The sequence below is a fragment of the Schistocerca americana genome, chromosome 4, assembly GCF_021461395.2.
Source record: "Schistocerca americana isolate TAMUIC-IGC-003095 chromosome 4, iqSchAmer2.1, whole genome shotgun sequence".
In the NCBI taxonomy this organism is placed as follows: Eukaryota; Metazoa; Arthropoda; class Insecta; order Orthoptera; family Acrididae; genus Schistocerca; species Schistocerca americana.
Window position 1 is genome coordinate 760,795,437 of NC_060122.1, and position 27,214 is coordinate 760,822,650.

General features: G+C 44.5%; 1 protein-coding gene across 1 annotated transcript; it reads right to left on the minus strand.

Moving 5' to 3' along the window:
• On the minus strand, positions 1 to 26,132 carry LOC124612953 (endoglucanase E-4-like). Its single transcript, XM_047141469.1, has 8 exons — positions 25,978 to 26,132; positions 24,038 to 24,199; positions 20,991 to 21,269; positions 17,524 to 17,701; positions 10,503 to 10,662; positions 6,984 to 7,148; positions 3,773 to 3,912; positions 1 to 260 (listed from the first exon to the last, which is right to left on the minus strand). Exons 1-8 carry the CDS (start codon positions 26,027 to 26,029, stop codon positions 47 to 49), a joined length of 1,350 nt encoding a protein of 449 aa, XP_046997425.1. The 5' UTR covers positions 26,030 to 26,132; the 3' UTR covers positions 1 to 46.
• Positions 26,133 to 27,214: the final 1,082 nt, after the last annotated feature.

Sequence of the window (27,214 nt, forward strand, 5' to 3'; positions counted from 1 at the left end):
TTTGTACGCTAGCAGACTTTTATTGTAGGAAGGGCAGACTTGGTTCTCACAGGTTGTACTTGATGAGGGCGGCCAGGAGACCCTGGAAGGGTGCGTTGTAGTCGAGTGCGACCTCGTTCTTCTGGGCGTCCTGGCGGGTGTCGACGTAGTCGTCGTTGGCGCCGGGGCCACCCACCAGTGCGCCGTTCAGCACGTGCGCGTTCGCCTGGGCGCCGTTGAACGTGTTCCAGTCGCACGTGGCCGGCGCGTCGGGGCACGAGCTGCAGACAAAACGGAAAGACAGGTTACTCCAGTGGGTAAACTCATTCTAGTCACTACAGCCGATAAAAAGAGAAGAAATTGAAAACAATGTATTATATGCGGACAATGCAGTTGTCTCACAGCTCCTGGCTTTCTTTCTTTAAAGCAGAAATCACTGATGGTACTGATTCGCTATAGTCGACATATTTGTGTCGAGAAATTAGCGAGTGTATTGGTATTTAAAACAACTGTAGATTTCTTCAATCTCAGTTGCATACTTTTAATTACATGACATGTTGCGATCTCTGTGGATCATCTTCAGGTACACGTAATCTGATATGAGTTTCTGACGCTCACAATACGGGTTGCTGACGCAACTACTTAGATCTGAAGATGATCCAGAGAGATCGAGACATGTCATGTGATCAAAAATATGCAACTAAGACTGAAGAATGAATGACAATTGTTTTAGGTACTGATTCAGCCGTTGCAATGCATCTCTTTGGACTAATAGCTAACTACACGCATTAGATTCTCGTTAAAGTAGAATCTCTGTTCCCTCAGGTATTTGGGCAACTCCCCCTCCCCCTCAGAAGATAAAAGTAGCTTGTTGTTCAATGTATGCTGCGTGCACGACGATCAAGAGGTTCTAATATTTTCCAAGTGGAGTTAAATCAGCAGGCAACAAAATTTCCACAACGGATGTGTGTGGGAGAGTGTCGTGTACAGTGCTAAGTGAAAAGCTGAACTCATGGGTCAAGTGGGGATTTGTCAGCAGTTCGCGTTTCACATACCAGCCAGCAACGTTCATCTGCTACGATCACTGTTACCGATACACAGAGAAGATTATGCAAGATATAACCTCTTGATTGTATTCCTCAGCAGTTAAAAGACAAGCATTGCCCGCTTCTTAGAGAGATTTTACTCTTTAGCCCTTCTCACCGTTCTGCCAGTTGATATCTGCAGGTAAACTAGGGCGTGTACAACGCATCTGACAACTCACTATGTGACACTCTTAGTACGGGACCATTTGAATATACCTGGAAGTAACAGACACAGTATATTGTATTGCAATATACTAATGTACGTGCACTTCAATTGTTGTCCATAATGTTAACGACATAAGTGAACTATTTGGCCAGCAATGAAACCGATCATTTTTATTGTCTCATCATAGTAGGTGTGATCACTTCTAACAGTGCATCATATCTACATCGCACTGATTTAATAGATTATCGACAAGTTGTCGGCTGTGATGGTCTCGTAAGTTGTCGGCTGTGATGGTCTCGTAGTGAAACTCGTGACTGGTAAATGAGACGATCCTAGTTGAACAATGGGAATTTTTCACTCTGCCTTTAACCTAACTTTCACCACTCAATGATGTGAAGATTCACCAGAAATGTCTCGAGATTCGCATTCCACGTTAAACTGTAGGTCCTCTTTCCCCAGTAGGACTAATAGGGCTGGTTAGGGATACGGAAGTCGCCGAAGTGGCGTCCAGCTGAAAGACTTACAACAGGGCTTTGAACCACACGAAATTATCGTTACTATTATTGACAAGTTCCGCTTGTACTTTTAGCCATTTCTAATAATGAAGAACGTACAGCTCTGGAATTGCACTGAATCAGCCAAATGAGTCCCAGATATGTTCAACTGGGTTCGAGCAAGAGAAAAACGATGCCTATTCCTTCTGCAAAATTGAGTGAGCCTTTAATTGTACCAGCATGAGGTAGAACGAAATATGTAAGGATAGTAGCCCCCATATTTTGAGACTCCAGTGCCGGCAGACTGAGATAATAGTCTGTGGGCTGGTTTTCTTTGATTAATCTGGCTGTACGTTAGTTACATTAACAGTAAAAAAGAGCAGCTTATGGTTGTAGGTTTCTCCTGTTTTCGGACATATTCAGTTAATTCGAAACTATTCGGCTACGACCATGCAGCAAATGGACTATCTGTAACACTGAAACCAAAGTGAGAATGGTAGTGTATAGGGCTGTAGGTTTATACCGTGGATTTCAAGTCTGTCAATTCCGAATCCCCCCCCTCCCCCCCCCCCCCCATTTTTGAAGAAGAACTGTGTGGGAACGTAAAGTTTCAGGAAACAGCCGAGCCATTATGTTCAGCGAATGCAGTCGTCATTTATTTTCGACATTCATATCTGTGTACGCACTAGGGCAGCGACATTTTACTCCACTGAAACAGTTAACAAGTATTTCGCGAGCGTCGACTGCATGAAACCATACTTGCTCTTTGCGTTCACGCAATTGGGAAACTGTAAAAGAGCAAAACTTCATTTGTATCCGTTACAAATGAGAAGCGTTCGATACAGTTTGTCATTGTCGCTTAGTAAACATTCCGTGCCTCTGGAATATCAAACCAGTTCTGCGGCTGGACAAAAATCTCTTACTTTACATCACTCAGCATTTCGTTTTCCACGGAAATACACTGCCAGGACAGAAAACGGTGTCAGTGTAACAGGACTGTGAGTGTACACCACGTGTATAAATTATTTTGTGCATAACATGGCTCGCTCTTTGAGGAACTGGAAGAGCTCCAGATCACCAGCGTCTTGAACAAAAATTTCCTGCTAATTCCAACGAAAACGAAGCAGTATTATGGGCGTAAATAAGCCAAAACAGGGGATATAGTTTGATTATGTCATAATTATTCACGCAGTAGAACAACAACCATCATATATCTACGTTTACCCTCCTGGAATGGTTGAAGGTGGAAGATGTTGGGTTGGTTGGGTTGTTTTGGGGAAGAGACCAAACTGCGAGGTCATCGGTCTCATCGGATTAGGGAAGGACGGGGAAGGAAGTCGGCCGTGCCCTTTCAAAGGAACCATCCCGGCATTTGCCTGGAGCGATTTAGGGAAATCATGGAAAACCTAAATCAGGATGGCCTGACGCGGGATTTAACTGTCGTCCTCCCGAATGCGAGTCCAGTGTGCTAACCACTGCGCCACCTCGCTCGGTGAAGGTGGACGAGCACGTTAGTCTAGACGTGAGGAATGTAGATGACGGATTCGTACAAGGAATCGTGAAGTTAGCGTAATTCACTTTCAAAACTCTCTTCTGGCTAATTCTTGTGTGCCGTTCGGAGCTGTCGGTCCTTTACCAAGTTGAACTAACAGAAGGGCTGTGGGAATCGTCATGGATTTGCGTAGCTAATGTATGAGCTTAGCAGAAATGTTCACGTAATCATAGCGGTGAAGCTACAAGAAAGACTTTGTCTACTAAACAAAGATGTATATACGGACATTTGGTGACTAAATCTGGCAAATACATTTGCTTACTGACCATTCGAGAGGTCTGGTTTCGTACCGAGCACCCATCTCTTCTTCTATGAATCATCTGCTGGCGGTATAGAAAGGGAGAAAACCTTACGGTGGCTAACAGTGCGAAGATGTAAGCAGATGTGTAGATGTAAGAAGTCCTGTATACTTCTACAGACGTCCCTTGTTCTAAAGAGTGTTTACAACTGAGTTTCTTTCTCAGCCGTTGACACTGAAAACTGATGGTCGACTTACCTGGAGCGGTGATGCGGGCTGCGTGGGTAGTTGCTGTCGATGCCGCACACGTAGCTGAAGCCGGTATCTCCCAGGGCGTAGCCCATCTGCTCCTTCACCATACTGCGGTACGCTGTTGGGTTGATTCCACGGTCGGACGCCTGCAGCAGAAGAACAAATCTCACCATGCGCTCTACGTACCGCTATTACATTGCTCTCAGTACACACTCCTCAATAGACGGATGAGCAAAAGATTATGACTAGTTTCCACCAAGAGACTGATTGTTGCCTGGTGGCACTGAGGTAAGTGACGCGTTAAGGAAAGTACACAGTCCAGTCACATTAATTTGACCACTACCTCTGTCCTAGGTCAACGTGCTATAACCAAAGACGGCATGTGGCAACACTCGCAGTGGATGGTATATAAAGCGTGTCAGAGGTGTGTCGAAAAGAGTGCAGTCGTCGTCGTGGTGTTATCTGCTGTCAAAAAGGGCGTGATCATTGACTTTCGCCCAAAGGGCAGCGTTTCCGAAACGGCTACGTTTGTAAGCTGTTTGCATTCCGAACCGGCAGCATAGGTCAACGAAGACAGAAGTACGGCTGTGGGGATGTTTATGGGCAAACAGATGTGCAACTGTTGAACAACTGACCGCCCAGGTGAACCAAGAAGCTACCAACATTGTCTCTCCAACAACTGTTCACCGAACATCGCTTCGTATGGGCCACCGCTACAGACACCTGGTTTATACACCCATATTAACTGCTGTTCTTCGTCGATGATGGTTGGAATCTTCATGCCAGTACCTCAGTTGGACATCTGCTGAGTGGCGACAGGTGGAATTTCCAGATGAGTCATTTTTTATGCTCTATCAGACAGATGGCCGTTGATGAGTATGGTCTTGGAACAATCGTCGGGAAGGTCCACGTCGAAGGAGGGAATGTTATTGTCTGGGGAAAGTTTCTGTGCTATTCCCTAGGTGATCTCGTCATTCTGGGGGCCTAATGGATCAGCGCAAGACTGTATCTATCTTTTGGGACCATGTCCACCTGTATATGCAGTTTCTTTTGTTCTCGATATGATCGCAAATAACAGCACGACAATGCAACATGTGCCACAATTCGCAATCTACATGAGTGGTTTGGAGTTTACCTTAATCTCCTGGTCCAAAAGTCCCCTGATTTAGACCCAGTTGACAGTCAGTGGGACCATCTTGATCGTATTGTACGCGCCATGGATCGCCAACCGAGAAACATAGGGCAGCTGACCATGGCACTAGAGTCTGTTTGTTTCCAAATTCATGTAGGATACATTTCACAACCTCACTGACTGTCTGCCTTCACGTGCGAACTGCAGAAGGCGGTTGTTCACGCTTTTCAGGGTCGCCACATGAATGTGACTGAACCGTATATATAAGCGGAACAGAGACGGTGAGCAGTCATTCTGCGGACATTACGTATTGCGAGTGGGGAAACCCACAGATATAAATGACTTGAACACAGGGCAGATTGTTACGGACGGCGACGAAACGAGCTTCTCGGAAACAGCGAAGCTGTTCAGCTGTTCACTTGTTTCTGTCGTGAGCATCTATGGAAGATGGCTGAGGACCGTGGAATCAACGAGCAGGCGACAAGGTGTTGGACGTTCACGCCTCACCACCGAAAGTGGATCTCGGCAGCTAGCCTGCTCTGTACAGCAGGACAGCGGCGAACTATAGCGAAGCATAATGTTAGTGCAGGAAAAATGCTTTCGGAACACATGGCCTCGTTATTGAACTTGGAACTCCGCAGCAGACGACGCCTAAGTGTGCTGATACAATGACATCGTCATGGAGTATCGTCGTGGAGTATCGCCAAAATTCGATCTTGGATCACTGGAAACGTGTCGCTTGGTCGTCTGAATGACATGTATTGTTACAACAGCTCGATAATCGTGACTGGATGTACCGTCATCCAGATGTACGGCTGCTCGAAATAAGAAACTTGTCACGGACACAGCCACAATGACAGCCGTGGACTACGTGAACATAATTGCGGACCATCCCTTCGTTCTTGATGTCTTCCCCGACTTTTATGTCATCTTCCAGCAGGATAAGTGCCCATGTCACAAGGTCAGAGTCGTTCTAATTGGTTTGGGGATCACGTGTAGTGAAGCCACGTTGCTATCTTTGTCAGAAAATTCGTCTGTTCTGAAACCGATGAAGCACATCTGGGACGCTATCGGAGGCCAACTCCGCGCCCACAAACCACCTTCCTGTAATATACTAGAACTGTATGACCTGTGCGTAGTCACTTCGTGCCAGACACCTCCGGAAACCTACCAAGAACTTGTAGAGCCCTTGCTATTCAGAATCGTTGCTGTGTTGTTTCCCGAGATGGACGAAAACGCTATTAAGGAGATGGTCGTAATGTTCCGGCTTATCAGTATATATTGGCACTATTTTAAAAGCTCTAGCAAACTTAACATCGCAGTTTGAGGCGTAAGTATGCGTCGCGGAAGGGAGCGGAGCTGTTGGGAACCAAGTGCGGAGTGTAGACAACTGTGTGTTACTTACAAACAATACTGGCGTGAGGGAATGGACAACTGGGGTGACTAATTACGACCGTGCATCATGACACCCATAGAGGAAAGTGTTGAATTTCACATGTAGTCATAGTGTTTAGACTTATCGGTGGTGGCAGGCCAGGTGTGTGACAAATTAATATCAACATCGTGTCAGAATGACGATCCTGACTGACCGAGACCTCCGGCGGTTCTCAGCAGTTGTATTTAAAAATTTCTTGCCTTGAGAAACATAAATTGCCATAGGGAGTCTGCAGTTGTCCTTCTTGTCCTATTTTGTTTTCTGCAAAAAGATCACAAGGATATTCACACAAGAAACTCTTGCTCATTTACGTCCACGAAATTTTCCGATTGCACTGGGCGAAAATGACAACACGGGGCTGTGAAGGACTTGGAACGTGTTATGTGATCAGATGAATCAGTGTTCTACCATTATGCGAATGATGCGCACCGTTGTGTTCCTCTAGGATCTCAGGAAGCCTTCCGGGACGACTACGTTCAAGAGAGATGCAGCAGGCACAGTGGCGTCTTGTTGTTGCTATAAAAACATGAAACTGGTTCCTGTGGACCAAGCCACCATGGCGATTGTGGGTCCAGTGTTTCAGTTTATGTCTTCCCAACCTGAGAACACATGATTCACAAGGCTGAAGTCTCTGGTTCTGCGGTACTTACCATCATGCAGATGAACATAGCGCCGGCCATGTTCCTCAGGGAACCCCACTCTCCCAGGAAGATGAGACCCTTGGGTGTCCTCTGCTGGTTGTTCATCAGATTGTCGCAATAGCTCTGCACAGTCGTCTTGTACGTCTGGTCACTCGTGAACCGCGCAATCATAACCTGTACAGAAAATAGTTACACTTAAAAAGAAGCCCTACGAACAAAGCATAAATGACACCAGTTTTTCTTAAATCAGTGCAAAATGTTTTACACTTGCATGATGCAGCAATTTGTTACTCGAGCATCACGTGTACAGCATTTCATTCTTTTTTTTTTTTTTTTAAATTAAATAGCTCATTTTCGCTCCTGTCCATAAATGCATCATCTCTAGACAGACTTTCTTCTTTACCGAATGACGTATCGAAGTGATTAAGACATTGGATACAATTTCCGCAGGAGAGGTCATTGAGACCCCTGTCTGTTCGTTTGGACCTCGGTATTTTTCATTTTGACAGCAATTAACCTCATCATTTCCGCAATTTTGGTCCACAAAATAAGCAAAACTGAGATAAGTATGAGGAAATTTCGCTGAACCTTAGCTTTGTAACAGGGGTCTAAAAATAACTGTATGTAAATAATAAAACAAATAAATAAAAATTCCGATTGCGATGCTTATTTTAGTAAACCCATAGCCTATAGAAATGTTGGAACACGTGAGGCAATACTAACCTTACGACTTATCTTAGAAGAAAGATTAAGAAAAGGCAAACCTACGTTTCTAGCATTTGTAGACTTAGAGAAAGCTTTTGACAATGTTAACTGGAATATTCTCTTTCAAATTCTGAAGGTGGCAGGGGTAAAATACAAAGAGCGAAAGGCTATTTACAATTTGTACAGAAATCAGATGGCAGTTATAAGAGTCGAGGGGCATGAAAGGGAAGCAGAGGTTGGGAAAGGAGTGAGACAGGGTTGTAGCCTCTCCCCGATGTTATTCAATCTGTATATTGAGCAAGCAGTAAAGGAAACAAAAGAAAAATTCGGAGTAGGTATCAAAATTCATGGAGAAGAAATAAAAACTTTGAGGTTCGCCGATGACATTGTAATTCTGTCAGAGACAGCACAGGACTTGGAAGAGCAGTTGAACGGAATGGACAGTGTCTTGAAAGGAGGATATAAGATGAACATCAACAAAAGCAAAACGAGGATAATGGAATGTAGTCAAATTAAATCGGGTGATGCTGAGGGAATTAGATTAGGAAATGAGACACTTAAAGTAGTAAAGGAGTTTTGCTATTTAGGGAGTAAAATAACTGATGATGGTCGAAGTAGAGAGAATATAAAATGTAGACTGGCAATGGCAAGGAAATCATTTCTGAAGAAGAGAAATTTGTTAACATCGAGTATAGATTTAAGTGTCAGGAAGTCGTTTCTAAAAGTATTTGTATGGAGTGTAGCCATGTATGGAAGTGAAACATGGACGATAAATAGTTTGGACAAGAAGAGAATAGAAGCTTTCGAAATGTGGTGCTACAGAAGAATGCTGAAGATAAGGTGGGTAGATCACGTAACTAATGAGGAGGTATTGAATAGGATTGGGGAGAAAAGAAGTTTGTGACACAACTTGACTAGAAGAAGGGATCGGTTGGTAGGACATGTTTTGAGGCATCAAGGGATCACAAATTTAGCATTTGAGGGCAGCATGGAGGGTAAAAATCGTAGAGGGAGACCAAGAGATGAATACACTAAGCAGATTCAGAAGGATGTAGGTTGCAGTAGGTACTGGGAGATGAAGAAGCTTGCAGAGGATAGAGTAGCATGGAGAGCTGCATCAAACCAGTCTCAAGACTGAAGACCACAACAACATAGCCTATACTCTTCTCCAGGCAAGTCTTATCTTACAGAGCACTGCTCCGTCTGTAACGACCACAATGTTGCGACAACACTAAGTTCTAGCCTGCATTTTTCAGTCTTAAGCTTTTATAGCTGGAGCATATCTGTAGCAGTGGTATATTACAGGCCGTATTTCGCTCTATGGACGTCACACAGTAGGAAAATAGGAAAATTACATTTTAACATGACGTTGAATTGATGATCATTCTATCTGAAATCAGGAAGACGTGCTGAAGGGGATCTGTCGTGTGATTCCCAAGATAGTGAAGAAGGCACCGTCAAGGAAGAGAGTGAGCGATTCTGCTCATTTTTATTCAGGATGAGTAGGATTCGATCCCTGCTCTGAACAGTGGACAATCCGCAAAGAGAGACAGATACTCACTACGCACAATGTGCTTGGCGGTTTACAAAAGGACTCGTTTTACCTGCACATGCAAAATCTAGAGTGGTGGGGCAGTGCACAATAGCAAGAGGCAGTGTATCAGTATGACACACCAGTCAAAGTCGTCATTCGTCTGTAGCGTGTGCACTGAGCAGGACGTGCATTGGACATTTAGCATGGATTTTGTTGTTAACGCGTATACAGTATCTGTTGTTTTCTCACTGTAATGTTCATTACTAATGACATAAAGGAAGCGCAACAAGTATTACATGAATAACTGAGAGTGGTAAAGTGCCGCGTAAGTAAATACTGCCGGCCGGGGTGGTCGAGCGGCTCTAGGTGCTAAGTCTGGAACTGCGCAACCGCTACGGTCGCAGGTTCGAATCCTGCTTCGGGCATGGATGTGTGTGATGTCCTTAGGTTAGTTAGGTTTAAGTAGTGCTAAGTTCTAGGGGACTGATGACCTCAGCAGTCAAGTCCCATAGTGCTTAGAGCCATTTTTTTGAAGTAAATATTGTCAGAGACTCTAAAGAAGGAACAAATGCCCAGGCGGAGAACACATCACAGTTGCCAGTTGACAGATGAAAAGACAGTTGGAGAGTCAAGACAATTGTGAACAGACAGTCCAAATAGACGACCGTCGTTTTTACGAATCAGTTGTTTTAAAAGCAAGAATTCCAACAGTCCTTGTCTTGAACAGCAGTATTAATTTTATATGTTACAAACAAAACTTATTAAGTCGGCTACCAATGTTAGAAATACTTGAGGATCAGGATTAACACTTTTCTGCTGTTGTTTTTGCATGTCACCTGACCAAAAGGTATTTTATAAAAAATATTTAGGTTGGTAGAACTGAAAGGGAAGTTGCCCTGTCGGAACCACAAAGGGAGTTTTATTGGAGTTTTGTTGAGAAAGAGATTAGACGTACTTTACGGCTTCAGTTATGACTTTTGTGACGGACTTCAATCCGCTAGGGACATCAACTAGACAGACCTTTCTAGCAAATTATGATGAAATTTCCGCTCGAGATTCCTGCCCATGGTCTTAGATGGGCGAACTGAAGCCTTCTCTTGCTTGGGATGGAAGAAGTTTCATAGTTTCGTGCGAGATATGTGACGCATCGATTCATTGGAGCCCACTGAGAAGGTACTGCAAGTCACTGTACATGTGTTTCCAATGTCGACATGATTAGTCGCTGTCGGCTGCAGTAGACTCGCTTCTAGCAAAGTAAACCTCAACAGTATCGTAGGCGAGGTCCTCACCGTCGCTCCACTGGACTTCTCGTCCCAGCCGTAGCCGCTCCTGTACTGGAGACCTCCTTCATTGTAGAGCTCGATGGCACGGTTGAGGTAGCTCTCGGAGGCCGTGGCGCGGTACAGCCACACCGCTCCCCAGGGCAGCTCGTCGGCGTATCCATTGGAGCTGGAAAAAGAGAGATGGTTCAGCATATTATCCAGTGTCGTGCTGGCGTGAAGCATGTGTTCTGGGTACCATATCGAAGTCATCATGGCGAAAAGGTGAACATAGCTCCCTCACAAGCTGCAAGACGCATTACCCATGTTAGTTACGCTTCAGTAAAATGTAGAAGCGTGCGTTTTAGTTCAAAGTTTCACAGTATCGCCTTTGAAAATGTGGACATGCTTTCGTTTTGCAGCTTTGAGGCGACGAGCAACAGAGACGTATAGTGTGAGTACTTGTACTACAGCTGCTGCTGCCGCTAATAGTGATAACAGTAATAATGATAATAATAATAATGGCAATAATAACAATAAAGATAGTGACAGATATAAAAAGACTTTATATTGTACAAAATAGATGTTTCTGATATAGCAAGTTGTGGGCAGAGGAAATTTAGAGAGACAGTGTAACGGCTCCATGTAAGCCGCTACATGGCTCGACCCCACAACTAAAGACACCTGAGTGCCCTTCCGACACTCAGGGAAGAGCCTGATGATAATTAGTAAGATAGGGTTATTTAAATATAGACGATCATTTTAATATTAGATATGGTAATTGTCTGCAAAGTGTGAATGCGAACGTATGATGAGGTATGCGTGAGATGTCGGCTGTGAGTGTGCTATAGGCATAGTGGAAGTGTAGCCAACCTCGAATCTAGTAGAGCGCGACTGCACTGGACCAGAGAGGCATAAGCTCCACGCGCGTCATTAGCGCTCGTTAGGTTGGCAAATAACCGTGTGCAGTATCTCTGAGTCCTTGCGGCCACGATGTGTGGACCCGGACGAGGGAGACCGTATCGGGGTTGTTGCTGGGAAGACCTGGGTGAGTAAGCACGCTCTGCTCTATCGCTCCGATAGTTAGCGCAGATTTAGAATTCCATGTTCACTTTGAACTTGGAAGCAGCTTCCCTGCTGAGGAAAGCCACTATGGTATTTCCTAGAATCATCTCGGTTAGGAGAGATAGGGAGATGATTTCTTTTGCCAAGCAATTTAATGGAAATTGTGTTCACTGCATTTGGGAGTGAACAGGCGCTCATTGCCGAGTAATACTCAGAATTGCTCAATTTGCATTTCAGTGTGAGTGTGAAGTATATATGCAAAGTGTATTTTATTTAAATGTGTTTATTGACTACTGATTGTGGAGAGATTGGTAACACGTGGTACGCAGACCCCGTGCATTTCTTGGTGAGAAGCTTCAGCTCGACGTAATCACATTTCATGATCGAGCTGGATCTTCTACGTAAATTCACGCGTGTGATTTAATTGTTCCTTCATAATATCCAGTAAAACTCGCGGAGTTAGTTAAACGTGAAGACGGGACTTGCCCGAATTAAAGTTACAGTGGGAACCATGTGCTCTCTCCCAATGTTGTCCCACTTGGTGTATGGGAACCTTCCTCTTTTATCCGTTAGATAAAATGAATAGAGTGAATGTTAGTGTGTGTGTGTGTGTGTGTGTGTGTGTGTGTGGCTAAATGATGATAGAAATGTGCAGGCGGCAGTCATTGTCGATTCACGGCACATGTTAGCCGGATGTTTAACTAAGTTTGCGTAGATATTATACTATTTGTATCACGCCAGCATTCCGTGATAAGTGAGAGGGAATATTTGAGATGATAATGTTTATTGAATAAATGTGATTGTGTTGTTATATAAATACACTCCTGGAAATTGAAATTCATTGTCCCAGGAAGGGGAAACTTTATTGACACATTCCTGGGGTCAGATACATCACATGATCACACTGACAGAACCACAGGCACATAGACACAGGCAACAGAGCATGCACAATGTCGGCACTAGTACAGTGTATATCCACCTTTCGCAGCAATGCAGGCTGCTATTCTCCCATGGAGACGATCGTAGAGATGCTGGATGTAGTCCTGTGGAACGGCTTGCCATGCCATTTCCACCTGGCGCCTCAGTTGGACCAGCGTTCGTGCTGGACGTGCAGACCGCGTGAGACGACGCTTCATCCAGTCCCAAACATGCTCAATGGGGGACAGATCCGGAGATCTTGCTGGCCAGGGTAGTTGACTTACACCTTCTAGAGCACGTTTGGTGGCACGGGATACATGCGGACGTGCATTGTCCTGCTGGAACAGCAAGTTCCCTTGCCGGTCTAGGAATGGTAGAACGATGGGTTCGATGACGGTTTGGATGTACCGTGCACTATTCAGTGTCCCCTCGACGATCACCAGTGGTGTACGGCCAGTGTTGGAGATCGCTCCCCACACCATGATGCCGTGTGTTGGCCCTGTGTGCCTCGGTCGTATGCAGTCCTGATTGTGGCGCTCACCTGCACGGCGCCAAACACGCATACGACCATCATTGGCACCAAGGCAGAAGCGACTCTCATCGCTGAAGACGAAACGTCTCCATTCGTCCCTCCATTCACGCCTGTCGCGACACCACTGGAGGCGGGCTGCACGATGTTGGGGCGTGAGCGGAAGACGGCCTAACGGTGTGCGGGACCGTAGCCCAGCTTCATGGAGACGGTTGCGAATGGTCCTCGCCGATACCCCAGGAGCAACAGTGTCCCTAATTTGCTGGGAAGTGGCGGTGCAGTCCCCTACGGCACTGCATAGGATCCTACGGTCTTGGCGTGCATCCGTGCGTCGCTGCGGTCCGGTCCCAGGTCGACGGGCACGTGCACCTTCCGCCGACCACTGGCGACAACATCGATGTACTGTGGAGACCTCACGCCCCACGTGTTGAGCAATTCGGCGGTACGTCCACCCGCCCTCCCGCATGCCCACTATACGCCCTCGCTCAAAGTCCGTCAACTGCACATACGGTTCACGTCCACGCTGTCGCGGCATGCTACCAGTGTTAAAGACTGCGATGGAGCTCCGTATGCCACGGCAAACTGGCTGACACTGACGGCGGCGGTGCACAAATGCTGCGCAGCTAGCGCCATTCGACGGCCAACACCGCGGTTCCTTGTGTGTCCGCTGTGCCGTGCGTGTGATCATTGCTTGTACAGCCCTCTCGCAGTGTCCGGAGCAAGTATGGTGGGTCTGACACACCGGTGTCAATGTGTTCTTTTTTCCATTTCCAGGAGTGTATGTTACAGTGACTTCTCCCAGCCACACCATATTCCCTTATCATTTCACAGAATATTTGGTATGCGTATTTCAGTTAATCACCTGTCTATGTCCCACTCATGGGCATATATCATTTAATAAACTCTGTAAGGTGGTATTAAAACTTTATTATAATAATATTCTAATTCTAACTTGATCAAAACCACCGAATAAAACTTTAGTTTAGTATTGATGCTCGTTGCTGAAAATGGCCGCCGGCGTCTTCTATAGTACAGGTGCCATTTATAAAATTGAGGAGGCCTGCCGAGGGTGCGGAAAGCAAGTATCATGCAACAGCTCCAGTTAAGAATACTAGGAAATGCGGAAGGTCTGTTTGGAAAGAAGGATGTACAAGGGTAACGAGTGCGAACGGGCACAATGGTAACCATTATTGATGCTTAAGCAGATATGTCATTAATTGTCTTCTAAAGCTGGAGATATTATTTAGTTCCCAAATGTATTGCGGGAGGTTATTCCAGAATCGGGTCCCTGCTAATGAGAAGCACCTCGAGAAAGTGGCTGAACGTTGGACAGAAAGGATTTTGCTCCGATGGGAACGGATGTTTCTGCCCTGTTGTTCAGACAAGAGTGTTAAGGTCGAGGAGTGAGACGTGGGACAGTATACGTTAATAGGACAGTAGAGAAGACAGAGGGCATGGAAATCCCCGCGCTTGTCTGCACGCAGCCAGGATAGCGGTGCATATGACGGTGAAATATGTTCACTGAGTCGAACATCATAGGTATACCGAACCCAGGCATTCGTAACCAGTTCCAGGCACCGTGAGATTTCCTGAGAAAGCTCTTGCAGGATAAGATTGCTGTAACCAATAATTGGAAGTATAAGTGCTTGTAGAAGTTTCTTTTTCAGGTCGAGAGGGAAGATATTTCTTTATTTTTGTAGGGCACGGAGAGAAGCTGATGCCTTCTTGCATATTGCAGCTACGTGCGGAGTACAATTTAGATTTTTATCTGTTATTACTCCTAGAATCTTTCTGAAGGAGAGAAGTTGATATTTGTCCCATTTACTGTTAAGGGGGGCAGGGATTACAGATATTTCAGGGTAATGAGCCTAGAATGACCAACCAGTACAGCATGGGTTTTGGGCGGGTTGATCTTTAACCCTGTATTTCGCACTCATTTTGATAGTGCACATAGGTCGTCACTAGATTCTCGATAGCTGTCTTTAGGTTTATTGGTTTTGCATTTTGGTATAGATCATCAGGGCACGTGTGGTACTTGCTTTAGGACAAAACTGATGACACGTCTTGACTTACAATAAATAGCGTATTATAGGGTTACGAGACGAGAGTTTTTTGCGTCCTTTCATCGCCCACCAACTAGCCCCTTTTGACAAGACAGAGTGCTTTGGAGGTGTGCCTGAACATATAACGTTACTGTGGGTGTCATCAATAGAGAGGATTTAGTTGATATACCGATAAGATCGACCTGACACAGCAGGTTTTATCCTGGTACAGTTATTAACCTATTAGGGATAAATGCTCATATTCAGGAAGAGTGGACTTCAGACCCCCGTCTGGACATTCTGATTTTCTGCAGCGTTGTGGACAGCCGGTAGAGAAAAGAGTGTGTGTTTAGCTTAATCATACGTACGTTCTAACTCATATGTAAGTGAACTGATAAGGAAAGAAATGAGGACCCACTCATCAGAATTGGCGGGGAAGAGAATATTTGGAAAAGTATAAGAAGAGACAGGATGACAGATGATATGTTAAGATATCATAAATTAACTTCCATGGTTTTTGAGGAGTCATAGAGAGCAAATATATAGTAGGAGGCAGAGATTAGGATATACACAGCAAATATTGTAGGACATTGGTGGTAAAAGCCACTTTAATGTGAATTAATTATTACAAGAGAGGAAATTGTGGTGTGCCACATCCAACCAGTCAGAAGACTTATTTCCCAGTACCAAAAGGGTACGTAGGCATATAATATCTGTATATTGCTAACATACTACCAATTTTGATGAATTCCTACTCACGCCATCAAGGAGCCCAACATTTTACTCCAAACGAGCTGATTATTTAGATAAAGGGTAAATTTATAGTACAGTGTTGTACGGGGGACTCCCTAGTATAGTTAGTTTATAACACCTTTCAAATGTTTCAGATGGCTCTGAGCACTATGGGACTTAACATCTGAGGTCATCAGTCCCCTAGAACTTAGAACTACTTAAACCTAACTAACCTATGGACATCGCACACATCCATGCCCGAGGCAGGATTCGAACCTGCGACCGTAGCGGTCGCGCGGTTCCAGACTGAAGTGCCTAGAACCGCTCGGCCACTCCGGCCGGCTTATAACAATTTTGTCAGCCAAGTTTCTTGAGCCTTATATCCACCAGACATGAGGGATATTTCTTATTTGGAAATGACTGCGGTTCACTCAGATTCAGTCCCAAACTCAGTCAAGGGATATTTTGTAATGGGAGGCACTTATGTGACGGTAGTGTCAGTAGTATCGGTACAGACAAACACAAAAATGAATTACAGAATACATAAAGCAAGTAACTTAGACATTTATAGAAATAAGTGCATGTGAGATTACACCATGGATGACCAGAAATGGGCAACTCAAGTTCATCTGGAGCCGGCTGCAGAGTAGGTGGTCGATGAATGACCAGAAATAGGCAAGTTCAAGATCATCAGGGGTCGGCAGCGGAGTCGGTAGTCCATGGTTGTCCCTCTCCATAGCGGCAGTTCCAACAGCAGAGAGTAAGCGATTGAGAGCACGCCACGCTGTCCACTTTCCTAGTCTCTGTCTGCAGCTATGCTCCGCAAGCTTCCTTATGATGTGTGGCGGAGGTTACTTTGTGTACCACTGTCACTTCCTTTCTTTCCTATCTCAGCCACGAACGGTTCGCGAGAAGAACTATTGTCGGTAAGCCTCCTTTTAATGAGGACCAGGAGGGGACTTTTCAAATGGTCAGGGACGATGAGGATCTTCCAAAACTTCTGCTTTCCACATTTTCATTCTCGTTTTGGATCAAGTCGTTCGCAAGATGGTGCTGCTTTTCGTGAAACTTTTCCTGTACCTCGATCTCTGTACACATCGATTGGTGCACAATCATGTAATAGATGGCTAGGTTTGGTGACAAGGTGTACCCTTTCCGTGCTGGCAGCGACCTCAAGATGTATGTCTGGGAGATCGATAGCTACATCAGATGATAAAAAAATGTTCATATGTGTGTGAAATCTTATTGGACTTAACTGCTAAGGTCATCAGTCCCTAATCTTACACACTACTTAACCTAAATTATCCTAAGGACAAACACAGACACCCATGCCCGAGGGAGGACTCGAACCTCCACCGGGACCAGCCGCACAGTGCATGACTGCAGAGCCCTAGACAGCTCGGTTAATCCCGCGCGGCACCAGATGATATATGTTGGTAGGTGGAGTAGGCTGCGGAGAGCCAATAATAAGACTGCAGGTATCACTCAGTGCTGACAAGCGTGGGCAGACCTGTCTAGATTGGGCATACATATTCGGTCACGAAATGCTCTTAAATTTCACGAGTGATGGCCTCATGTACCGCCGATCATCTTCCTTTCTACTAGGGGGCCCTCAACTCACTGCAGTTTTGAGACTTTGGCTTCGGAAGCAGTTTGCGGACAAGAGGCAACGTCGCTTGTGCTTTATCGAACGAATCTTCTTGCAGATACGTAGTATCTGGTAAAGTGCGTTAAATGAGCGCAACGGGCACAGTGCGGAACTTACCCATAGAAACTGGCGGCGGCGGAAACGCTGTCCGAGTACACGCCACGGTAGTTGTCTGCGAAGTTGAAGAGCGCCTTGGCGTGCGACAGCAGTGTGTTGGCGTAGTTGTCGTCAACCCCCTTGAAGACCAGCGAGGCGGCAGCGAAGGCGGCGGCTGTCTCAGCGGCTACGTCAGAACCTGCAGGAAGCGAGGCAGCCGTGACGCCAGTGGGTCGGCGAGAGCTTTGCACAGTGGACAAAATAGTTTGAACATCCATATGACAAGTTGTAAATTACCAATTTTTAATTGCAACCGGTTAAGCATTAGACAGTGTGTCTGTGCTTCTGAATGGATCGAACACGAGGCATCGGTTCCGAAATGAGCATAATCTAAATGGCAGTAATACGTCTCTCGACCTTCTGATGCTACAGTCAATAAATAATCAATGTTAGCTGTGCAGATCACTTTAAGACTTCCAGTGCCCACACCTTATTTTACTGTAAAGAAACTGAATAATGAATAATAATGTGGTTGCCATTACACTAACAGCGATTTACAATGTAGCAATCAGTTGGTTATCTGACAATCTCGATATGCACGAAAGACAACATTCCATCGACTACACATAAGGAGCTCTTAGAGAGGTTCTCTTTAGAGCAGACTGTTGTCCGTATAGAAAGACCGCTCTATAGCGGTTGGCTTGAAGATACTCTACTCCTAGAAGTTACAATGTGCAGTCTAAGGAAAAAAGACGGACCACGGAGCATTATGCAGTGGGACGGAAATCGGTAGATATGATGTAAATGTACACACTAAGAGAGATTATAATTTCAGAAAAATTGGATCATTTATTCAAGAGAAAGAGCTTCAGAAATTGAGCAAGTCAGTAACGAGTTGTTTCACCTCTAGTCCTTATGAAAGCAGTTATTCGACCTCACATTGGCCTGATACAGGTAGTGGATGTCCTCCTGAGGGATGTCGTGCCCAATTCTGTTCAATTGGAGCGTTAGTTCGTCAAAATCCCGAAATGGTTGGAAAGCCTTTTCCATAATTCTCCAAACGTTCTCAATTGGGAGACATCCGGCGACATTGCTGATCAAGTCAGGGTTTGGAAAGCACGAAGACAGGCAGCAGAAACTCTCTCCGTGTGGGCGGGCATTATCTTGCTGAAATGTAAGCCCAAGATGGCTTGTCATGGAGTGCAACAAAACGGGGCGTAAAGTATCGTCGACGTACCACTGTTCCCTGAGGGCGCTGCGGTATCCAAGGGGTTCTGCTATGAAAAGAATTAGCACTCCAGAACTTCACACCAGGCTGTCGGGCCCTAAGCCGCGCGACAGTCAGGTTGATATCCCACTGCCGTCCGGAGGGTCTCCGGACACGTCCTTGCTACTCATAGGGCTCAGTTCGAAGCGGAACTTATCACTGAGGACAATCGTCTAAGTTGGTGTTCAGAGCGTTAGTGAAAAGTTTACATCACACCGTTTACGCGGAATAATATCTGAGAAAAGTAGAAAACGAACATTTTCGATGTGAAGATATAGAAAATATAAGAGCGGCTTTAGATCTGTGGCTACGTGGAATTGAAACAAGGGAATAATTAGGACATGTAAACTTACCAAATATAAAAGGCAAAATGACACCACTAATGCAGCAAAAACAAAAGCTGCTTTTTTCTGCAAACGAATATTTGTATAAATGCCGCGCACAATGTCCAACTAAGTAACCACAAATGTTCCGTTTATACGGTTCTGGCCCACTGTTCACATCCATACTGTGTTCTTTAGCAGCCTATCAAACGTAGAAGTTACTTTGATAGAAGCATAATTGATAGAGACAATTGCAAAGGACATTGCTGCTGCAGTTCTGGAGAGGAAAGCAAAGTCTTCCACGAACTAGGAGCACTGAAATTTTCTCATAATCATGGATAGTTGCATTTTAGATCGGCCATTCTATTCTGTTTTTGTTCAATGTTTTTTTTTTCAGTCGAAAGAAACAACTGAATGAAACTAGTCTCTGCGACCATGTCAGCTGTATGAACGTTTTTACTCAGGCTCCGGGTTTGAGTGATTTCACATATGTACTTTTTCAGACTTTTCGGCTATACATAAACCATGAGTAGGGTTGCCAACTTTTTTCAGAGACAAGTAACATATCAAGAAGAGGCGAATAAAAAGTGTATTTTTAAAAATGAAACATTTTTAGGAATTCATATTTTTATTTGCTTAAATACAAATTTGTAGTATTTCAGGTATTAAATATGGATTTTTGTCGGTTTCAAAATTTTAGTATCTGGTGCGACATTAAAAACATATATTTAAATGAATTAACAATTTCTTTTTTATTTAAATTTATTGAAGCTCTGTCTCCCTTTTGCCGCTGGTTTGCACACATTAACGATTTTTTTTTATTTCGGTTACTGCTGTGATTACGTGAATAGAAACACAAGATAAATTGTTTTCTATTGCTTGGTGGCTTAATCACTCGTTTTTAAACATATACTCTCACTTGTCGGAAGTACTTTTTTGAGAGAAGTATCTGTCATAATCTGTTAATTTTCTAGGAATTCCATTAATTAATATAGTTTCAAATATGAATAAGCTTTGCAGATACTGAACACCCCATCGAATTTATCTTGAAAATCACTTTTTATCCAGTCAGATAATTTCTTCCATACTCACACCACTGGGCATTTCGGCATTATGTTTCAGATACAACGTATCCTAGTCAGAAAATGTCTATTCATAAATGCAGAGTGACTGACATCTAGTTAACTTCTAGAAAACTAAGTATGTATTCTTTGAGACAAAATATGAGAGAGAACATTAATAGTGAAGATAGGTAGATAAAATACTTCCCCAATTTCCCCGGTACCGAAAATTTCTTCTCCAAAAATTTCCTTTCCCCCAAAAGTTCCCCCAGAAAAATATTTTTCCCCAAAATTACGAAAAAAGCCCAATCTGGAGCCGGTATGCTGGGTGATAACAGAGTTCAGTCAACAAGAATGATTTAACACTGGCAAAACGATCGAGTATTTCTACTGCGAACTGAATGCCACGGACTGCGTCGACTATTTTCCTTCGGCTGCTCCCATAGACTGGTTTCACTTGAAAGAATAAAGGAGCAATTCAACTGATAGGTAAAATTACAACCTAAAGGGTCGACTGCTTCCAGCAAACGACTGAAGTGACTGTTGTCATTCGGTTGCTCCCACCACTAAAAATGCATTCATGAACTTGTACAAGAATTTACGGTTGCAGAAGGTGGCATTCTCAGGATTGAAAAGGTGCATGTTAGGAAGCTATTACACAGGAAAGCTTGTTGGATCTTTTTCCGATATGGTGGGTCGTTTATGGATGACTGACGTCTCCTGAACCTACGCTGGAAGACTGTAACGCTAAAAATCATTTCAAAGAGGAATGAAAAGAAAAGGGACCTTAGCGTACAGCCGTTGCGCTTTGTATTAGAGAGGACGGCCTATACGTACCTGGCGCACTGGTGGTGATCTTGTACGAGGGCCTGTCCATGGTCATGTCCTCGGGGCGGCCCCAGTAGTTGTGGTCGGCTGTGCCGTCGCCCACCTGGACGTAGAGCTCGTTGTCGGAGATGTGCGCCTTGATGAGGTAGTCCATGCCCCAGCGGATGCAGTTGCGTGCCTCGTCCATAACCCCGGCGCTCGTGTAGCCGTCGCCCCAGTCCAGGATACCCCAAGCCAGCGTCGTCATGGCGAACGCCATAGGGAAGCCGAACTTGACGTGGTCGCCCGCTGCGCAAAAGTAGACGGCCTCATTTTTTAGCACGTCCTCAATTCTCGCTCAGGTACGAGATAACTAAAAGCCTAAACTCACACTTGTTAGTTTTATTCACTGGTTATCGGTTTCAGTTACTTAACCATCATTAGTCCATTAGCATGCTGCCAACATGGAGGGAATGTGGGTTAGTACATTGGTAGGTAAACGTCGCTTGCGTGGTGGTGGACGTTTAGTTACCTCGTATCTGCTGAAGTGAAATTATCATTTGGGGTTGTTCGTCCACCTGGTGCAAGACTTTCTACTTGCCGCCGCTTCGGCAACTTGCCCGTTGATAAAGACAAGATAAAATAATTAGGACAACACAAACTAGTTCCCGAGCGAAGAATGTCTTCGAACAAAAACAAATCGAACCCATGACTCCAGGATCTAGAGCCACCGACGGTAACCACTTTTTCTTTTCAAACATATAATTTTATTAACAAATGGTTATTATGTGCAAGAAAAATCTCAATAAAATGTATGTCTTAAATAATTTAAATAAAGAAAAAAATGTAACAATAACAGAAACTTATTGAGTGGTTGTTGTAAAACTTAAATTTGTTATTGTTAAGTGTGTTGTTCTCATCTCTCTACACTGGACTCGCATTCGGGAGGACGACGTTTCTATCCCGCGTCCGGCCATCCTGATTTAGGATTCCCGTGATTTCCCTAAATCGCTCCAGGCAAATGCTGGGATGGTTCTTTTGAAAGGGCACGGCCGACTTCCTTCCCCATCCTCTCCTAATCCGATGAGACCTATGACCTCGCTGTTTGGTCTCTTCCCCCAAACAACCAACCAACCAACCAACCAACTCATCTCTCTCTTGCTTCAATCCTCTAATAGATTCTCCAATTCTAAGACTGTCAAATGATATTTCAAGAAAGTGGCCAAATAATCTTTCTGTGTTGCGGATACTTTTGGTTTTCCTAGATCATTTCCATGTGGCTAATGAAGTTGGTAAAGTTCTCGCATCCTCTTACGTTAATTATGTAACTCTTATGTTAATTATGTATTTTTTGTGATGGGATGCGGTTTGGATGCGGGCCGAAGTAGGATTTTGTCGCGTAGTTGGTTTCGGAGCTCCTTGTTAGCAGGGCAAGTCTATTCCTGATCCATCTCCAGTTGCATAAATGACCACAGCAAGTGAAACGGTGAAGAAGAGAATCAAGTAACCCACATGAGTGCTACTAAGTCCGTTTCTATGGAGCTTTTCGTTAGTTGCAGTGTTAACGACTGTGTATCAAGTGGTTGTAACGTCAGATATTAAGTATTTTAATGGTATGTTCGTCCACGCAGTCTCCTGGTCGGTGGCCAGTTGCCTATACATTGTTAACTTTTTCGTCCTTCTTCCATTCACACAGGAAATCTCTTATTGTGAGGTGGATCCTCTTTAGAAGACTAGCATCTATCTGGAGGTAGAATTCTCTACTATGTTTTAACTTGTAGTTAATTTTGCTTGCTTAGATGGGAGAAAGCGTACTAGCTGGGCGCACGGTTTGAAAAAGCTTTGTCTTGATATTGCCTGGACTTCTAGCAGTGTTGTTATTCTCTTGAGGAACAACTCTGTTGCTTCTCTGTTAGTGTGGAAAACTTCAAGCCCACCAGATTCCCTCGATTTGGCTAGCGTATCATAAGACAGCTTGAATATGCTTTCCTTCCATATGCATCTGCCAGGTAGACGCTATATCCTGGTGCCCTGGATTTTTGAATCGAAACGAACTGCTCCCATAGACCATGAGCTGCTGACCTCTTATCTGATGGTGTGGTATGGTATGGTATTGTATTGGTGTCTCAGCAAGCTTGTGGAAGCTGTATGCCGTCCCGTTAGGACGCGAACATTTCAAGCTTACACTGTGTCGTCAAAAGTCGTGGGAAGGGACTGTGACACTAGTCAGTTGTTGGTACTGAAGCGTACCCCTGTATTTGTCTCGTTACAGCCGTAGTGGAAATGGGTTCCTGACGACCCACATTCAAATCTACGCGAGCGCCTAGAATAGCTCTGCAGAGGCATGTGACGTTCGTTCGTCAAACACTTGCGATCGTCCTGTCTGGCGTGGAAACTTTGTCTCTCCGATAGTGAAGATTCGTCCAAGGCTCTGTTGGACTCAGAAACACAAATGCTTGTATTATCTTCTATATGCTATGCCCATGGGTCTTGCACCGATCATCATCCCAAGCTCAAAGTCGGTTAACTTGCTCTACACCGAGCAGTACGCAACATCTAACCACAACGTTCGGGCGTCGTGCAAAATGGGATAATCTACTGACCTCTGACCTCTCAGTTTGTTAACATCTGTGTTTTAATAAAACGACGTTGATATGCTGTGGGTGTAATGTTCACTGTACTTCTTTTAATGGAGCACGGCATTACCATTTCTGTATCCCATTTCATAAATTTCTGATTCTGGCTGACCAGTGGGAAACTCGCTCACCCCACCTTGGAACATGGGAAGGGAACGGACCCTCTCCCCCTCTAACGTGAAGTCATGTGTCCCCTCCTACTAGCACTGCCCTGAGCACGCTCTTGCTCCATAGTCTATCGGTTTTGAAAAGACTGAGCTGTATTGCGAATTACAAAGTCCGCTACGCAGGAGAATCTCTGTCGCCCCTACTTCATCAAAAGAAAGGCTGTAAAACTGTCCTGCAAAGTCAAAATAACGATTAAGATTTAAGGCTGTTCTCAGCTTTGGGAGCTGCGGTAGCCTGACGTGTGAGCGTGCTCAGCAATCGCTCTCTACTCACCATCGTAGTATCCTCCAGTGAGGTCCTCTCCGTTCTGGCCCTTGTCGTTGAGCGCGGAGTCTCCCCTCCAGTAGAGGGAGCTGTCCATGCCCGACAGCTTGCCAGACCGCTGCGCCTGGTAGAACAGCAGCGACTTCTGCAGCGCGTCCTTGTAGTCATAGGCTGCAACACCGGAAAAAAAGCGTCTCCGTTAGTCAACTGTCCACTGAGACTGATGCTGGGTATCGCAAATAAACTCCAGGCAGACAGCTTGCACACACCATGTTACACTGTTTCGCGGAGAAAAACATTCCAAATACGGGGTCTAATTTTCGAATCAAATAACATCCAATTCTAATCAGAAAGAGCTTGCTTAGTGCCGTCATCACCTTCCGTTTCACGTACACAGTCATGATAAAATCTTGGTGGATAATGGAAACGTTTGAGATTCGGTTTTATAGTACAATGCGAAAAACGAAGTGGACTGACAAGAACCGCAGGGTTCTCAACAGAATCGACGACGAGGGGAGGAATGTATGGAGAATGGCTAGCAAAAGGAATAGGAAAATCAGAAACGTGTTAAGAAATAAAACTTCCATTGTACTAAAGGGCAAAACTTGTTGAGGAAGTCAAAGTTAAATGCACGGTAATGAAGAGGAGTTAAAACAGGCGATCCGTAGGAAATAGATTAGGAAATAAGATACACAACATTTCTGGAGAGATCTGTCATTTAAACGGCAAAATAGCTGATGGTGGCTGAAACAGGACATAAAATGCAGTCTGGCAACAGCAAGTGAAAAAGGGAAATATTTTACACCTAATTTAAAGTTTTAGGAAGACACAAAGGAATTACAGACATTTGCTTCGACTGGGCATTGATATAAATCAATGGGGAAGGTTGAAAGTTATTGCCGGACTGGGATTCAACCCGGTGTCTCCTGCTTAGTAGGCGGAATCGCTGACTGCAACGTCTTACGGACGCAGTGGTCATCGCAACTGCACGTACTACCGTAGCACGATTCCCGTCAGACCCAAATTCTCACACTATCCACCCACTGTTGATGTAGTGCCCCTTGTCCATTATCCTCATTACTCGCAGCATTTCGCCTATTCCCGTAACAGTTCGAAAAAAGTTTTTGTCTCTGGCGTAAATTTGTATGGAAATGACTCGTAGACGACAAGAAACGAACAGAAATTTTTGAAATGTGGTGATGCAGAAGAAAGTTGAAAATCAGATGAAATAACTTATTAAGAGTTAGTCTGTGGATCTGGAGAGGAATAAATGTATGGCACCATTAAAAGATCGGTTGATAGGAGAGATCCTCATGCATAAACGAATCGTGACTCTTGTTATAGAGAAGAGTGTGTCTTGTAAATATTGTAGAGGGAGACCAAAGCATGACTACAGTAGCAGGTGCACGTGGATGTAGGTTTTATTAGCTGTATCTAGATGAAGAGACTTGCACAGGATGTTCTGACATGGAAAGCGAGAGGTCGCAAACGATAACAAGAGATGGGGCATGTTGTGGTGGTCTTGGGTAACACATAAGGGCTGGATTAATAAGACGTGGTCTGAAGTTGATCAAGTAGCGGAAACAACATCCCACAATGTGTTGCCACGTTATGGCTGGAAATAAGTACTTATTTTTATTGATGCAGACAACTCTCGCTTTACAGGAACAGCTTAGGCTAACAGCAACTCTCTAAGTAATGATAGCCAATCTCACTGCGTGAGTTTCAACATAATCCATTGACTGAGCTGAATTCTGGGTTTAAAAGTAACTGAACTCATTGTCTGCAAACGGTGTTTATGGTATAAGTTCTGCTCCACAAGCACTCCCAGGCCGTCTTCTTCAAATTGCTCAGAGAAAAAGAGAGATCAGAACTCATACTGCAAAGGAAGCGACAGCCGAGCCTCAGTAACAGACAGCAGAGCTCATAGTTCGTAGAAATGCACCTACCTTGGCTCGAGGCCAAGAGGCCGAGTAAAAAGAACACGCCGATCCGCCCCATCGTGCACAGCTGGCGTCCGGATACGCCTTCGGCTTATATAGGCGCGAAACGAGTTATTTTTGCGGTTGATTACACAAGTGTTATTTGCGACGATGGTGGCCAAGATACGAGTGGCACTTGCCTCTATTGAGAGTTTTCCGCGATAAAGGAGCAGCACGAGAAACAAGATGGCATGAGAAAGAGCAACTGATTAGAGGGCTCGTCTGGGTGTGTCGTAGCTTTTCGAGTGGGAAACGTAATTACCCGGCATTCAGGCCGTACCATGGGAACTGCACGATAACAGAGCTAAGTGATTTGTGCCAACAGCTTCTCGAAGCTTTTCACGTGGCCCAAGCATGGCCACGGGCGCCCGCAGAAATTTATGCAAGAGGGGGCTAGTCTCTAAAATTTCCGTTTTTTATACCAGAAAACTGAGCAATTTTTATTGAGTATTAGCGAAAATAACCAGCAAAACTGCCTCTGATTGTCACACCCGGAAGAGAAGAAAGAGGAAATAAACATTGAAGACGTTTATTAAGTTTAGCAACCTTTTCTTACTTACACAATTCCACATTTTATCATCTTAATGCATTTATTACAAAATTTTCATCCCTTTAATTGTTTTTGATATTGACTGACATAATTGAGGTTTAATATAAAGTTTTCTGAAAGCTTCGTTTTAAGTTTGTTTGCTTAAAGTGTGACAAGGCAAATGTGGAAAACCTCCCAAAACATTCATAAATTCCCCAGCACAAACTACTCTTAATGGCCTAGGATTGAAGCAAGATGATCTTTGCCCTTTTTTTTATCATCAGTCTTCTGACTAGTTTGATGCGGCCCACCACGAATTCTTCTCCGACGACAACGTCCACATCTTAAAGTAGCACTTGCAACCTACGCCCTCAATTATTTGCCGGATGTATTCCAATTTCTGTCTTCCTCTACAGTTTTCACCCTCTACAGCTCCGTCTAGTACCATGGACGTTATTGCATGATGTCTTAAACAGATGTCCTACCATCCTTTCCCTTCGTCTTTTCAGCGTTTTCGACATATTCGTTTACTAGTCGATTCTGCAGAGAACTTCCTCAGTCCTTACCTTATCAGTCCATCTAGTTTTCAACATTCTTCTGTGTCACCACATCTCAAATGCTTCTGTTCTCTTCTTTCCAGGTTTTCCCACAGTCCGTGTTTCGCTGCCATACAAT

Coding starts and splice junctions, on each gene's coding strand:
- LOC124612953 (XM_047141469.1), bottom strand. CDS start 26,029: ATGGGGCGGATCGGCGTGTTCTTTTTACTCGGCCTCTTGGCCTCGAGC. Junction 17,702..20,990: donor GATCACCACCAGTGCGCCAG/GTACGTATAGGC, acceptor CGCTTCCTGCAG/GTTCTGACGTAGCCGCTGAG. Junction 10,663..17,523: donor GCCGCCGCCAGTTTCTATGG/GTAAGTTCCGCA, acceptor CTCTTTTTCCAG/CTCCAATGGATACGCCGACG.